Below are 17,234 nucleotides of genomic sequence, written 5' to 3' on the forward strand. Positions count from 1 at the left end.
GACAAATGGACAGACCAGATGAGATGAAGAAAGATATAAAAAGGAGAAGATGAGGAGAGGAAATAGTAAGAGAGAGGAAAAAAGAGGGAGAGAAGATTGTGTGAGAGAGAGAGTTTTAGTGTTCATACAACGCCGTCAAATAAGTGAATATCCTATTAATCAGCGTGACGAGATCTGACGAGCTTATGCCAGATTGGGGCCACTTCATTCTAGACTCGACGAATATCCGCCCACCATTGATGGAAAACAAAACCGGTATTTTAATAGTCATTGGTTTGACGATTTTTCTTGGCTAGAATATTCTGAAGAAAAAGATAGGGTTTTCTGTTTTCCTTGCTTTGTCTTTAGTTTTAGACGTTCTAATTTTGTAGTTAATGGATTTCGAAGTTGGGAGAGAGTTCACTGTGGAGTTAAATGTGCATTTTTGCAGCATATTGGAGGCCTTTGTTCCGCTCATATGTCTGTTGTAGCTACTTGTGAGGATCTAGTGAATTCATCTCGGCATATTGGTAATCTTTTAAATGCCTAATACAAATAGGAGGTAGTGAATAATAGGTTTATGTTGAAAACTATTTTACGGACTCTCTAATGGCTTGTATTACAAGGTTGTGCACTTAGAGGACATAATGAATCAATCAAGTCAAGTAATCGTGGAAATTTTCTTGAATTTATTGAGCTCATAGCTGAATTGGATCATGATATTGATCGTGTTTTAGATAATACTTCCGAAAAAGCCATATATACTTCTCCGAATATTCAAAAAGAGCTTTTGAATATTATTAGTGATCATGTGAGGGATAAGATTCGCGAGGAAGTTGGAGATGCTAAGTTTTGTATTCTTGTTGATGAATCACAAGATGTTTCAAATAAAGAACAAATGACTCTTGTATTAAGATTTGTCGACTATGGTGGTTTTGTACGTGAACGGTTTTTAGATGTTGTCTGCATTGATGACACTTGTTCACAAACCTTCAAGAATGAAATATGTGATATTCTTGTTCGAAACAATCTCTTTGTTGATGATATGAGGGGTCAAGGGTATGATGGTGCTAGCAACATACGGGGTGCATAGAATGGATTGCAAGCTTTATTTCTTAGGGAGTGCTCTAATGCGTATTACGTGCATTGTTTCGCTCATCGTTTATAATTAGCATTGGTTGCAGCTGCTAAAGATATATCAGATATTTTGTTATTTTTTTCAAAGTTGGGCACAATTGTCAATTATTTTAAGGCTTCTCCTAAGCACCAAACTGAGTTACTTGTTGTTCAAGTCGAAGAAATTCAAAAATTGATTGATTGTGGTGAACTGGAGACAGGAAGGGAGGAGAATTAGATTACGACATTGCAGAGAGCTGGGTCTACTCATTGGAGGTCCCATTTTTAATCTTTAAAGAGTTTGATAGTTTCATTTAGTGCACTTTCTCGTGTTCTTGAGAACAACACATAACACGGATCAACTAATTCTAATCGGGGGGGAGCTAAGGGTGCTTTTATTGCACTTAGATCATTTGAGTTTGTTTTAATGTTACATTTGCTACGTAAGACTATGAGAATCACTAACATACTTTGCAAAACTCTGCAAGATCAATCTTAAGACATTATTAATGTTGTGCATCTAGTCTCCACCACAAAAGTACTCCTTCAAAACTTGAGAGATGATGGTTGGAACATTTTTTTTTGTGAAGTTGACTAGTTTTGCAAGAAGAATAATATTGATATGCCTTATATGGATGCACGTTATACAATGGGCACGGGTCGTTCTTATCAGCAATATAATTGCATAACATTTGAGCATTGATATCGCGTTGATATATATAACAGTGTCATAGATTTTCAATTAATGGAGTTGAAAAGTAGATTCACCGATGAAATAATAGAGTTTTTTACTCTTAGCTTTGCTTTGACCCCCTAAAGATGTTTTCAAATCATTTAGGATTGATGATATTTGCAGTCTTGCTGAAAGATTTTGCTTTCGAGATTTCAGTGATCAAGAGTTATTTATATTGAGAATTCAGTTGTAGCATTATGAGATTGATGTTTGTCGTAATTCGGTTTTCTATAATATATCCACGATGTTTGAGCTGTGTAAAAGATTAGTTGAAACTGGAAAGTCAAAATCCTACCACTTGATTGATAGATTGGTTCGTCTTGTACTTACTCTTTCTGTATCTACAGCAACTACAGAAAGGGCGTTCTCAGCCATGAAACTTATCAAAACACAGTTTCGAAACAAAATGGAGGATGAGTTTATTGCAGATTCAATGGTCATCTACATTGAAAGAGATTTTGCTAATGATATTGATCTGGATTTGGTAATAGATGATTTTGACGCCCGCAAGACTTGTAAAAATACCGTTTAAGTAGTTTTGCTTTTTAAATAGATTTGTAGTCAAACTTGACTAGATATTTTGATGAATTAGTATATATATTTGGCTACTTGTGAATTCTGGTGTTTCAGTTGTTTCTTTAGAATGTGTCTATTATTTTTTTTGTTTAAGACTCTGGCTATCGTTGTTTACTCTAGAGAGAGTTGAAATACTGGTCCGCCCCTGCGTATGTGTTCATGTCACTGGTCTTGAAATGATGCATGCTCATATAAGGCGTCATAATGCTTATGGATTTGTTTGTGGTTCTTGTTGTCACATGTTCAAAGCATCTGGCTCAAGGACCATCCATCACCAGCGTTGGCATGCGGGGTCGGATTAGTGCCGCAGGAATTGAAGTTGTTTGATGTCGGTGGAAAAGCTGTGAAGATTTGTGCATACAACATTCAATTCTGCCTTATGTAGAAATATTTTTGCTGGCTTAATTCGCCTCACTACAAAACTACAATTTCATAGCTTATTTTGTTGACTTTCAGGATTTGTATCTTGATCTTTAGTAGGACTACAATTTGGCTATCATTGTGTTACATGTTAACGTTATTTTTGGATGCGCTTACTTTTATAAAAAAAATAATAAAAAAAAAATCACTTGATACATGTCCTCAAAGAATTTTCTTTTGGATAATGAAGATGGTATGTAGAAAGATCGCTAAACTATTTCACAAAAGAAAATTCAACAACACATAACAAATAGATCTTTTGAATAAGTTAATCACAAACTTATAGAGATATAAGATTGTGATATAATCATAACATTGGGTCGTCTTTGGAGGTGGAGGTATCAACAACGTTACTGGGATAGGCATATTGATTTATTCATTTTTGTTAATTTTTAGTTTGATTCGTTCACTTACGTAATTTATGGATTTCACTTGAATACAATCATCAAGTTATGGAAACAAAACAAAAGATATATAACCACAACGTACGTGCTACGTATACTAATTATCCAATGCTCCCAAACACATCCACTTACCAAAACTCCTTACCTCCCTAATTCATTAATCTCCTGAAATCAACAGAAAACATACTTGGTAATCCACGTATTACTCAAAACTAGATACAGACAAATCTTTGATCCCAACATCTGGTTACACTAGATCTCCTCTTATTAAAGTAAAAAGAGACAAAGAATAAAGACCGTAAAAAGCGGGTCAAAAGTGGCAAAGGAAATAAAACATAAACACTTCCACTTCACTCTCTCTTAGGGTTTTGAGCCTTGTGGTGTTCAAAGTAGAATGTGAAACATTGAGATGGAGGAAATACAGTCACAGTCAGATAACTATAGATCTTCATCATCATCAGCAAGTAGTCCAATAACAACAAAAATACCATCAAATAATTTATACTACTTAAGAAAACCAAATTTAAGACAACCCATTTCTTTTGAAGATTCACCAGACTGGGGGGAGGATGATACTGAGATTGATATTGATCAAGTTGAGGAGGAGGAAGAACTAGGACCAACTCCTTTTGCCGCGACGACAGCCACAGGTTCACCTGCTCTTTCTAAGCTTAATAGTGGGTCGTTACCGTCTATACCAATGCAGGAGATTTCTGCCAATGATGTGAGGAAGATTGCGGGTGTTTCGATTGTTTGGAAAGATTTGACTGTTACTGTTAAGGGCAAGAGGAAGTATTCTGATAAGGTTGTTAAGAGTTCCAATGGGTATGCTTTACCGGGGACGCTTACTGTTATTATGGGTCCTGCTAAGTCAGGGAAGTCTACTTTGTTAAGGGCGCTTTCGGGTAAAGCCTTTTTTGTTGCATTGTGTGTTGTTATGAATGTTTGTTAAATATGTAGGATTGGAAGATGTAATGTTGTTTGGTTTGTGTTTATTGTAGGTAGATTGCGTGATCCAGCTAAGATGTTTGGTGAAGTGTTTGTAAATGGGGTGAAATCACGGTTGCCTTATGGATCCTATGTAAGTTTTAATGATTTATACCATTTCGTTTTATTGGCAAGGTGGTGTATTTTCTGCTTAATTTAGGAATATCATATCGAGTAATGACTGCATTTTCAATTCATGTGCTTGATATTTAGTGTAAACTATATATATAGAGTAATGAGGTCGTTGCTATGGGTAAACTGTAAGGACAAAACAATCTAAATAGGGTCTGTGGTCTGATACTTATATCTGGTTTCTTTCAACGGTAGTCAATGATGGTCCTAATTATTTGAGTAACTTCAGCGTTAGAAAATCTGTATTGTGAACCAAGGACAATGGTCATTATTCAAGTGATAAGTGAATTTATCAAGAAAAGAAGAGATACCAATCATACCATGGAGACTCAGTTTGGAAAAGCAAAAGCTGCCAAAATTCCATGTGATACCTAATACAGTCCCATTTAAAACAGAACACTCAAAAAGTCCAAATTGGACAATGGCTTGAGTGCGTTTTGTTTTGAGCAACTTACTAGGTTGCTTAAATGTGGTGGCGTGGTGTGTCAGCCGTTATATTAGTTTAGAAGCACCTAGCTGGACAAGGCTAAATGATGAAAGCTTGGAGAAAGAAGATGTGTAAGGAAGAGGCTAAGGTGGCTTAGGCAGCAGGTAGTTAAGAGTCCCCACCTGTAATTTTGTACAGGGCTTGCTATGTTTTGACTTGTGTAGTTGTGTATACACATTTTTTTTTCTATTAAGTTGCGGAAACAACAAAAGTATGATTTAGTACCAGTCTGATACCAATTTATTTGTTGTTTGCAATGTTCAAGATACGACTGTGCTACAATAAAAAAGAATATGATGTGAAGAAGAATTGGAATTAATCCGAGTTCAACCTCCAAATGAATTCTATTGAGGGAACCACACCTCACTAAACAAACAAAAATGAGTCTGATCCAAAATGCAATTCCATTCCGTAATTTTGTCCGTGATCAGAGTTTTTTTAAAGGTTTAAATGAGCACATCTAAAACTAAATCATGCATAACCACTACCCACACATTAACTAGAAAATGAACAGAAACCTGTACATGATTCGTTCCAATTAATTACCAGTTAAACATGAGACAATCCTTCGAGATTATCCAACTAAGTAACTCTCGTGCTAACATTCCATGCACATAACAAACTGCCAAGCATTGAAAGAATGCTTGCATAATGCATGTTATCCCCATACAAGATCTGCTCATCTGCCCGTATTGGTTTGTTCTTCCTTCTCCTTAAAGCATCATAAGCAGACGTTGGTGGAGAACCTGTATTCATTAGTTTGTTAATAATAAACCTACTACTACTATTGTTATTGACATTATAACTGTTTTTATCTAGATAAATGATACTGCTCTTATCATAATTAGTTAATTACAATTATGGTAATACTGTAATGTTATTTGTAGTGATATAAATATTAATCACCATCTCCATCACCATCATGCATAAAAAAGTGTCTTAGTTTGGATAGACCTGTGTTCAATGAGATTTTTTTCCCCACTTCGCAGGGATATGTAGAAAGGGAATCGACCTTGATAGGATCCCTCACTGTCCGAGAGATGCTATATTACTCGGCTCTTTTACAACTTCCTGGATTCTTGCAAAAGAAGAGTTTGGTGGAGGATGCCATCCTTGCTATGTCTTTGGGAGATTATGCGAACAAACTGATTGGTGGGCACTGTTATATGAAGGGCCTCCCTAATGGTGAGAGAAGACGGGTTAATATCGCAAGGGAACTTGTTATGCGACCACAGATCTTATTTATAGATGAACCTCTTTATCATCTTGACAGGTATCATTAATCTTCTAACTCAGATTAGTACATCACTGCATTAGTTAATCTGGTGTTTTTTTTTATAGTCATGCATTTGGTAGTAGCATTGATGTGTTGATAACCCAACACCGAGTGCACAGTCGACTCTTAGTGCCTATGCAAGGTGGGAGTAGTTATTCTGGACCAGGAAAAACACGTGAACAAAAGTAAACCAAACATTTACTGCGATCCAGACAATCTTTCGTGAAATTGACTCGATGGGTCAAGTCTTAAAACTCTCATATGTCCCCTTTTCCCCCTTTCTTCTCCTTGTCCCAATTGAAGTGATTAAGAGAATTATGCAATTGGGTTGGGTGGCTCTTGATCTAGCATTTCTTTTAGGTTGAGTTAGTTATATGGTGAGTTGCAAATTGTGTTATTTTCCCACCTATAGGTCATCTTTCACCTATTTTCACATCTCCTCTTACACTGTTTGATAACCAAACTTCCTAGAACACTCAATCACTATCGAGTAGGCTATTTTTTATTTCCCTTTGTTAGCAATTTAGAAGCACTACAATAAGCTCCCTCACATCACTTAAATTACAATTAGCTTTTCTTTTAAAAAAAAATTAGAAGAACCTCCCTTGGGTCATTGAAAGTATATAATCAATCTCTCAGTGTTTTTGTACTACATTTGAATAAGAATAAGAACCCAAAGAACGAGACTACTTATAGGAATAGATGATAATGTTTGCGCAATGGGTTAAAAAACTTAAAAAAAACCCGGTGCTAACAGTTTTGTAAATGTGAGACAGCTATGTTGTTCTAGGAATCTGGGTCCTTATGATCCAGCATACAGTGATTTGTGTTTCTTGTGAATTTGTATCCTTTGCGCTCTAAATCTAGTAAGTATAACTTGTCATGGGATTGGTTTAACAGTTAATATTTCTTCTTTCCAGTGTTTCTGCACTTCTGATGATGGTAACTTTGAAGAAACTTGCCAGCACCGGATGCACTATTATTTTCAGCATGTACCAGAGCAGTACAGAAGTGTTTGGCCTTTTTGACAGAATTTGTTTGCTTTCCAATGGAAATACATTATTTTTTGGAGAAACGTTGGCTTGTTTGCAGGTGGGTTTTTAGGGTCCGTTATGTTCTCCCTTTATTGATCTTAGATTTGCACAATTTTGTCGAACTTGTTTCATCATAAACATTTGATCTGCATCTTCTAGTTCTCTTCTCTTCCAGTGTGAGTTATTGACTCGACAATTTTCATTGTGATATAGCACTTCTCAAATGCTGGATTTCCTTGTCCAATAATGCAAAGTCCGTCTGATCACTTTCTCCGTGCGATAAATACAGATTTTGACAGGATAATAGCGATGTGCAAAAATTGGCAGGTGCGTTTCTTGAGGAAGTATGTGGCCTCACTCTTCTATTTTGTATAAATGTCATTGATAGAACATTAGCTTCTTGATGATCTCTTTTAAAGTGGATGTTGGAACTGTTTTATCTGGTTTATTTGTTTAGGTGAACTAAATAATTACTTTGAACTGTGCATTAAACTGTTAAAGTCATTGTTGACCGATCCTTGATTTGGGGGGTCTTTACAAAGTATAATATTAGTGATTACAAGCAAAAATATATAATATACATGATTAGTGATCCCATACTTTTGTACAATTTCTTCGGTTCAAGGAGACAAACCTGACAAGAGAAGTGTGGTAAGAGTTTAAGACTGATTGAATAGGATAGAAGTAGATAACATTTTCCAGTATATACCTGGGCTTTCGATTGGGTGCTATAAGCAAATTGAGGGGCAGTTGGAGCATGGTGATAGAGAAAGTGACATCTCAGCTGGAATGCTAAGTGTCTTTCTAAAGGAGGAAGATTGACTTTGATTAAATCCACTCTTTTTAATATTCCAAATTATTACCTCTCTTTATTCCTAATTCCTTTGTGTATGGTGAAACATTTGAAATTGTTGTTTAGATAGTTCCTTTGGGGGTAGTGAAGGAGATAATTCGAAGATCCATTTTGTTAAGTTTAAATGGGATAGACTTTGTCTTCCTAATGATGAGGGTGGTTTGGGTTGCAAGTATGTATTTACTCATGAATATTGCTTTGTTGGGTAAATAACTTTGTAGATATGGGGAAAAAGAAGAACATTTGTGGACGAAGGTGGTGGTGGATAGGTATGGGGGAAAAAGAGCAAATGAGTGGTAAAGGAATCTAGAAATCCTTTTATTACACCTTGGACTAGTGGTTTAGATACGTTTGCTAAATGCCTTACTTTTCTTCCCGGATATCAGAGAATTAATTTTCTTTTGTGATGATATTTGGGTGGGGGAGACCTGGTTCGAAGAACAATTTAGTGGTATATACCGTCTTACTTCTAAGGGCTTTTATTTCGAACAACCATGGTGAGAGATGTTAATGGAGTGAAATGGAATGTGCCACTTAGAAGCAGACTTAATGATTGGGAGGTTGGAAGATATGAAGACCTCGTAGATTACATTTACCAAGTTGATAGGAATTTTGGAGATGTGGATAAAAGATTATGGGTGTGAGATAACAATTGGGTAGAGGACAATGAGAGGATCATTAACTACTCATATAAACGGATTTGGAAGAACTCTACCCCATTTTTTATTATTATTATTATTATTGTTTATTTATTTTTATTTTTGAGGAGCCTATGCTTAGTAGGATTCAAACTATTGATAACTTAAATCAGAGGGGCATGAAAAATTGATAGCGTGTGTTATCTCCGCGCAATGATGTTGGAGAATGGAGTTCACCTCCTTTGTAATTGTCCCATTGCTTTTGGAATTTGGGTACTATTCTTCAACTCATTCAACATTGATTGCTTGGGTGCCTCCATCAAATATCAAATATCTAGGAGGCCTTGGGGTAAATAATATCATTTTGGCTCCATTTCCAATAAAGCTAAATGGGCAACAAATCATCTTCCTAATGGTATTGTATGGACACTATGGAAAGAAAGAAGGTTGAGCATTAAGAAAGAGAGATGCATAAGTTAGTAGCGGAAGGCAAGGAGGTTCTTTTGATTGAGCTTGTGCTAATCCATTTTTTAAGGATGTAAAACTTGTAGACTTTATGTGTAATTGGGATGGGGTTGTGAGATGAGTATGTCATTGACTGACAGTAATTTGGGGAACTTGGGGTGCTTGTGTGAAGTCGAGAAGTTTCTTGCTACTTAATGAATTTGACCGACCGAAAAAAAGGAAGTTGATAATTTTTTTGTGGATTTTGTTTTTACTAGGAAATTACATTTTGTGTATGGTAACAATCATAACTGATATGTTTCCTTAAGTGTAACCCTACACCACGCAAAACAGAAACCAGGAGTATTTTAACGGAATGTTCTAACTGCATTCATGTATTTCATTAAGATAATTCTTCGGTGTTTTTGCCTTTTCTTTTCAAAAGAACTGTTAATGTATATAACTGGAAGGAAATATTTTGGCAGGATGACCATGGAGATTTTTCATCAGTAAATATGGATACTGCCGTTGCCATACGTACCCTTGAAGCGACTTATAGATCATCAAGTGATGCTGGGGCGGTCGAGTCTATGATAGTGAGACTCACTGAAAAGGTAGGAATGTATGATAAATTCTGTTTAGAGTCAGTTTTGTCTTTTTAGCGATGCTTAATTGTGAGTTTCAGTAACTAACTTATACATTTTTGCAATCAATTAGGAAGGTCCAATTATCAAAAGCAAGGGGAAAGCCAGCTGTGCTACACGTGTTGCGGTTTTAACTTGGAGGTCATTGTTAATAATGTCAAGGGAATGGAAATATTTTTGGCTTCGACTGATTCTTTTCATGCTTCTCTCGCTCTGTGTTGGTACACTATTTTCGAACCTAGGGCATTCTTTGTCCTCTGTAGTGGTGAGACTTTAAACTTTTAGTTCTTTCTATTGCTTCCATGTTTTCTCACTGACTTAGCTGAAATGTACAGTACATAAGAATATCTGTATGTCAGTCTTGTCAAATGCCTGAAGTTTGACTGTTTTTAATTTTCAAGTGCCACATGGTGCCATACAGCCAAAAAAAGTATCTACAGCGATGTCATCAATGTCGGGACAAATATATAATTGTTGGAGTTCATTAATTGATTGTGATGGGTTTATGATAGTGAAATTGCTTAAAACCAGAATGCAAATACACAACTTTAGGTGGCTGAGCACGATGCCAATTGGTGCTTGTCATCTGGGATGTTTAGATGAGAAAATGCGTAATTATTTAGGGACAACATGTTATTTCGTGGTAATCTTTTCAGCCTCTAAAAGACATCCAACTTTGACGGTGAAAATGAGTTGGACAACAAGAAGCCTGGTCAACCATTGAGGGGGGGGTGTAGTAATGTGTAATGACTGATGTGTTCATTTTCATATCTTGGTAAGAACAACTTTCAATGGTGTTTGCATTGATGGATGCTTCCATTTTAAGAAGTTCTTATAACTCCTTGCTATGTGGCACACATGTAACACTTTTACTTTAAAATGAATTTTGTCGATCTAAAAAGAAAGAGAGTAGTTCAAAGAAAACTAGAAATAACAGACTTTTCCGCAAAGAGCGGACAAGAGTCACTAGTCATGTATGATTTTTGAAAGGAAGAAAACTTATTTGTTGGAAACTTGGAATTGTGTGTTTTTGTGTCTTGTTTGGTGTGTTGTGAATATGTGATATTTTCTAGTGTCTTATGCAAATTATGAGTGCATTTGTATGTCTCTTTGTTGTTGACTTGTTGCCCATACAAAGAGTGCGTGTTTCAATTTTGTGTGGGAAGGGCTTGCATTTGCACTCAAGCACTTTTCACACACTTAATTCCAATATGTCATCACTGCATGAGTCAGCTTCTTACATTGGCTCCTCTTGAAACGCAGGTGAGAGTTACAGCTATTTTTGTATTTGTGTCGTTTTCTTCCCTGCTTAGCATTTCTGGTTTACCGGCTCATATCAAGGAAATCAAGGTAATTTTAATTGCAGTAAGCTCAATGTTAACATAGTCGCACATAGTTTGTTTTGTACACATTCTCTTATGGTTTTGCTTGTTAAATATTGTAAGTTTGAAGAGGGCATGATTCCACATGATATTTGAGGGGTGTGTAAATATAGAAGACAGATGTAGGACCTCACGCTGAACAAAAGTAAAGCTTTTAACAAATTCAGAGTGCAATTATACCAAACCTATCATCGAAACATGTTTGTCTTTGGTGGGCTTGACTATGTTTTCTGTAGCTCCAATGAAATCTAAATAACCAAATGATTCAGCTGATCAAACTGAGGGATTGAGTCAAAAACCAAAAAGGTGCTTATCAAAAAAATAAAGTAAACAAAAAGATGAGAAACTGTTAGGAGATGAATTTGGCACTTGATAAGAAACATGTTCTCCTTAATGATCAGGCGTTAACTCTTATTATTTGTTATTGAAATACTTGCTATGGTTTTGTATTCTTATACATGTTCGATAATTACTTGCTTTAAATTGAAAGTCCAAAATTAGATTATGCTTCTATGGAGTGACTGGGTTCATCTCAGCTGGACAGTTTTCTATTTGGACTTTATATTTTGGAAAATAGATCAGACAAATTCTAAACTCTATTGTCTTTCCGCTGTATAACAAATAAGTATGTGAATTTGTCTTCAATATAGTAGAGAAAATATGAAAAGAATTGCATCTTACCTGAATGAGTTACGTGAAGTGCTATTTGTATAAGTATGAAGATTCCTAACAATGTCTGCGTAGCGTCTTATAGAGTAAACCAGGAACTGCACCTGGTGTTATACATATTGAAATTGCTAGAGAATCATATCTTAAACTAGTTCATCAGGATATTTTTCTTTTTCTTAGTCATCTCTAATGAGATCAAGGCTTCAAATTCCAGATAGGTTCTAAAGCCAAGCCTTTTTTCCTTTTCTTTTTCCAGTACAAATCTCTTACACGGACGGTGTGGTGGTTATACTTTAGATTTGGAATAGTCTGTCACGTGTATGTATTAGGAACTTCAACATCTTTCTCGTCAAATTAACACTCGTAAAAGATTCTTATTACTTTCTTTGCACTGAAAACACTATCTTTTTTATCCCTGTTTTGACAGATATACACAGACGAGGAGTCGAATCAGCATTCAGGACCAGTTGTTTTCCTGCTAGGGAACCTTCTCTCCAGCATTCCCTTTCTGTTCCTCATATCCATTTCATCAAGTCTTGTCTTCTACTTCCTACTAGGGTTGCGCGATGAGTTCAGCTTGGTGGCGTACTTTGTGCTTAATTTCTTCATGTGCTTGTTAGTGAATGAAGGACTTATGCTTCTTGTTGCATCTATATGGCAAGATGTCTACTGGAGCATGTTGACCATGGTGTCTGTTCATGTGAGTTCTACTAGAGGAGCATGACAACTTGCTAACATATAATTCCGATTAGGCTTGCGAGGACAATTCAAACTAGCTGACTTAATCTTAGATCCGTGAAGTGCTAATGTGTTATCAGTTTAAGGAGCCATCGCTGACTTGGCTTGATATACAGGACACCTCCCATTTTTTGTTTCGCTTGGCAAACTAAGATGCGCCCTGCCCTGCCATGCGGAAGTGTAATAATGGTGCTTGCAAGTGTTTTGAGGTAGTCTAGTTGTGTCTTTGAAGGACACTCAAACTTAGGAATGGAGGTGATATCCTTGATTTCATACTGGGGCCTCCATCGAGACACAATTAACCTCTTTCAAAACACTCATTTTACATAGATAGCTAACCCCCACTTTTTGCTATTTAATCTTCGCTGTGCCAGTGTCTTATCCTCAGTATTATTGCGTTGTAATTCGTACAAAACTGAGTTCACTTGGCATTAACGGTTGTTTGTTTTTTGGACAAATGGAATTTTTAATTTCACTGTCTATTTACAAAATGATTTGTTATAAATATATTCAATGCCAACAGTTGATTTAGAGTCTGAAATCTGTGGGTGTTTCTGAAGTTAGTGGTGGCCTCTATTTTTCGTTGGTTTCTTTTGCCTTCACCCGAGTATTTTACAACGTTGGATTGAATAAATTTTTCGTTTTTATAATTTGCTAATGCTATCATATTCTCCAGGTGGTAATGATGCTCGCTGCAGGGTACTTCAGAATCCGAGATGAATTGCCTGGACCTGTCTGGACATATCCATTGTCCTACCTTGCGTTTCATACTTACTCAATTCAGGCAAGACCATCTATTCCTGTAAATTGTGTTTTCTAAAGTAGAGAGCGTTTTCCCATCCACGCTGTTCATTTTATCTTACTATTACTAATGTTGCCATGCTGGTGTTGCAGGGGCTTTTAGAGAATGAGTATGTTGGCACCTCCTTCGCTGTTGGGCAGGTGAGGACAATTTCTGGGATTCAAGCTCTTCACAGTGCTTACGACATCTCTCCCGATACTAATGTGAAGTGGGCAAACTTACTGGTGTTGTTTGTGATGGCGGTTGGGTACCGCATTGTGTTGTTTATTTTGCTATATTTCCGTGTAAGCAAGAACATAGCAATCTGTCGGTTCTATGCATGTAACAGAAATACAAACAAGGGGAGATGAATATAGTAATACTGCCAGTCATTCTTGACTGGCTATAGCTAGCTCGTACTTTTAGCTCTTCACTTTCAAGTCAGGATTTTGCCTTGCAGTGAAAGTTTAGAAATCTGCCTGATACAATTGTTAATTTGTTGCATGATACGTGTTTGGAAGTTTGCCTTCATGTTTAGTCAAGGTTAAAATTGCTATAGCCTCCAGTGCATGGAATAATGTATTTTGAGCACCAATGAGAGCCTTGGAGGGTGTCAATTTAAACCTTGGATGCTTGGACCACCTTGAAGATATGGTGGCTTTTATAGCTTAAGCTACTTGGAGGTCATTATACTGCTGAAGGGGATTGGACGATATTTCTTCGCAAGCTTTACTTGATCGACAAAAAATGACAACAATGTAAGTTGACAAAAATTGTTTATTTAGTTTTCAAGTTTTAGATAGGCTCTATTTGGTAGCATGGATTGGGTGACCTGCAGAATGAATAAGACCTTTGATAATCAAGTGCACGAGTGAGTTGAGCTGCAGGGTTTTTAGTCCACCGTAAACTAATATATGAATTATGAAGGGGGTTATTGAAAAGAGACTATGCTTGAACTTATGGTATGCATTTTGAGTAGATGTACATATTGTATTTGTTTTTTCTTAACATTTGAGTAAGTCAGGTGAGAAAACAACTGAGTCAGACCAAACGAAGAAAAATAATTTAGAATCACTGTTCCCATTAGATCCTAATGATGATTCTCCTGAACGTAGAAATTGTCTTTTGTATGGGTCACAGTAGCCAATAAAAAACTGCCACATAAGTTGAACTTTGTGGACATTGATTATATGGCAAGCTCCAATTGGTTATTCTCACTCCGCGTGACTAGGGCTGGAAATGGAGCGGGTTCGGGTCGGATCAGACTATATCCATATCTAGATCCATTTTTTCAATACAAAACCAGATCCGGATCCATGACCCGAATGGATCCAAAATAGCATACCATATCCGAACCATTTTTGTAAATGGGATAATCGGATTCGACCCGACCCGAATTGCGAACCACAAGTTCTCAATCACCCACTGTCTACAAACAAGAGAGACCTATTATTATTTGGAAGATATATTAACAAAATTTTATATTTTGGATTCGGATCTAGGAGGATCCGAACCGTTTAGAGTAAAACCATATTTGAATCCGAATTAAAAATGGATAATCCATATCCGACCCATTTTCTTATTCGGACTCATTATTAAGGTCCAAATCTGTTGAAATGGGTTTGGATCGGGTCGGATTCGGGTCAAAACCCACACCATTTCCAGCCCTAATTTTAACCCGAAAATTGGCCATTAGCACCACCCTGTGCATTGACAACCCAACACATTTTAGAAAACAATCTCAATTAGTAGAGTATACCATAATTAACATGGACATTTAAATTAGACCAGCCTTTTTTCTACCACTAAATACCCTTGATAAAATATTCAAACAAATTATTCAATGCCTTTAAGAAGGACTACTTTGGTAATTTTAAATTTTACTACCATTTATACCCTTAAGATGATATAGTACTCTTAAGGACGTATGTGTAAATTCAAGTCGGAAATCAACTACACGCTACTATATCAATTGTTCGCGAGTTACTGAGGGCCATTAATACCGACTTTATTGTCAGGAAACTAGTCGTCTTCTATTCTTTAGGGCCATTAATACCGACTTTATTGTCAGGAAACCAGTCGTCTTCTCTTCTTTTCTCTTCTTATGGCACTTTCTCTCTCTCAAATCTCTCATTCGCTTTCTCCTAAAAGGTAACAGCCAAACAAAACAAAAAAAAAAAGAATAAGACCCCTTCAAACATTCCCGTCTACCGTCATTTCTCTTACAGTCTTACTCCTTTTTCTTTAAGTATACTCTTCGTTTTTTTCTTCTTCTTAAATTTCAATTTCTTTATTTCATTTTTTTTTTTGTTTTCACTTTTCATTGGAATCAATGTCGGTATATTTCAAAGACGAAAGCAAAGAAATTTAAGAAAACTACACCGGTTGTTTCTTAATTGAAGAAATATAAAATCAAACTTTACTCGTAAGTTCTACTTTCTTTATTATTATTGTTATTGTTTTGTGTTTGGTTATTTATTTATTGATGGGATATGTTTTGGGGCAGGTCGTATAAGTCGAGATTTAAAACTTTGAAGGATGGTACTATTCGACGTTGGCATGAAGGGAAACTACGCAATGCACATTTGAAGGTATCTATCTTCATTCAACAATTTATTACTACGCAATATAAACTGGATATGTCTGCAATTTAAGTCTATTATTCAAACTTCAACTTTTTAAGGATCTGAAATATTGTTGCAATTGATTAACGCATGGAGCAGCAAACCATTAGTATCACAAAAGCTGGAATACAAATGACATGAAATGTTTCAACATTACTTTTAGCTACCCTATTGGTGGTCCGTATAGTATGACAAGTCCCAACCACTGAAGGCAAAAAATGATTTTGCACCTTGATGTCATTTCAAAGACACTCTGATATTAGGGTAATTGATTTTTTTTAATGTGAATTGGATGTGGAAATAAAAGACCTGGACCTCTTCTTTCCAATTCAAGGTAGCCCTTCCTCTTGGTATCCTATCATTTTAGTTAACTAATTGGATCAGCATTTAATAAAAACCATTGAAGCAGTCATATAGTTGGTGTTTGTATAATCCAATATATGATTATTCATTCTTGATTAACGTCGCTCGATTGACTATGTTTGTAAAGTGTGAGTGTGGTTATGTTCACAATGTGTGTGTGTGTTTAAAATTTATTATCTATTCCAGATTTGTTTTGAATTCAATTAGATTATATTATTATTAGTAAGGTGACACTAAATAGTTGCACTGTTGGATATTTAGAAATTAGTTGAGAAAATTTTCCAACCCAGATCTCTTGAAATTCGCTATATCTATTATTGTTATATGTTTTTTCTTCTTTATTTGGGTTGTTAGGTCTCCTAACTATACCTTTAACAATGCATTTCAATCTTTAAATGCAAAAGTTACACTTATAGATAAACAACCACCCACCCCCTGTCTTGGTGTTGTCTTGATGTTTTATGATGCTTAGCTTGATAGTATATTAGTATGAGGCTGTAAAGATGTCTTAATTTTAGATTCACTCGAGTTAACTCTATATTTTAGTCATGATCTCTTTATCTCTCCTTTTACTTTGCATCGATTTGAATGATACATCAGTTGTATATTATTGATATATGGCACAAATATATAATATACACATCACTATCATGCAAATTAATACAATATCAATGTAATACATTAAGTAATATGAGAATCCTCAGAATGTATGGGAAGCAATGCAGATAGTCTGATAATCTGCAATTCAGTTGGTTGAGTTTCTAGCTACTCGTTTGATTAAAAGCGGTGTTATTATAATAGTACATCAGTTCATTGACACTTCAGCCTTCCGATCCATTAATCTAGATTGGGAATTTTACCGATTCACATTGTGTGTACCTTAATGTAACTATCACTGCCATATTTTCAAATTTTAATTCAGTATGGAGCTGTTAGTTTGTTCAATTTCAGTTT

The 17,234-nt window shown here is 35.9% G+C and overlaps 1 protein-coding gene across 2 annotated transcripts; it reads left to right on the top strand.

Annotated features, from left to right (window-relative positions):
• Positions 1 to 3,473: 3,473 nt before the first annotated feature.
• ABCG3 (ABC-2 type transporter family protein) lies at positions 3,474 to 13,733 on the top strand. 2 transcript variants are annotated; one of them, XM_086576728.1, is made up of 11 exons: positions 3,474 to 4,133; positions 4,230 to 4,309; positions 5,824 to 6,107; positions 7,031 to 7,202; positions 7,358 to 7,471; positions 9,565 to 9,693; positions 9,797 to 9,988; positions 10,987 to 11,073; positions 12,202 to 12,474; positions 13,189 to 13,296; positions 13,407 to 13,733. In XM_086576728.1, exons 1-11 carry the CDS (start codon positions 3,638 to 3,640, stop codon positions 13,662 to 13,664), a joined length of 2,193 nt encoding a protein of 730 aa, XP_086432854.1. In that variant the 5' UTR covers positions 3,474 to 3,637; the 3' UTR covers positions 13,665 to 13,733. The 2 variants fall into 2 exon arrangements, with proteins under 2 accessions (XP_086432854.1, XP_086432855.1); XM_086576729.1 differs by lacking the exon at positions 12,202 to 12,474 and having other exon boundaries at positions 3,533 to 4,133.
• Positions 13,734 to 17,234: the final 3,501 nt, after the last annotated feature.

This window comes from Coptis chinensis, chromosome 8, assembly GCF_015680905.1.
Source record: "Coptis chinensis isolate HL-2020 chromosome 8, ASM1568090v1, whole genome shotgun sequence".
In the NCBI taxonomy this organism is placed as follows: Eukaryota; Viridiplantae; Streptophyta; class Magnoliopsida; order Ranunculales; family Ranunculaceae; genus Coptis; species Coptis chinensis.

Bases quoted from the DNA above. Each gene is read 5' to 3' on its own strand.
- ABCG3 (XM_086576728.1), top strand. From the start codon at position 3,638: ATGGAGGAAATACAGTCACAGTCAGATAACTATAGATCTTCATCATCA. The intron at 11,074-12,201 runs GTAATTTTAATT...CTGTTTTGACAG, and splicing joins CTCATATCAAGGAAATCAAG to ATATACACAGACGAGGAGTC. The intron at 12,475-13,188 runs GTGAGTTCTACT...CATATTCTCCAG, and splicing joins TGACCATGGTGTCTGTTCAT to GTGGTAATGATGCTCGCTGC.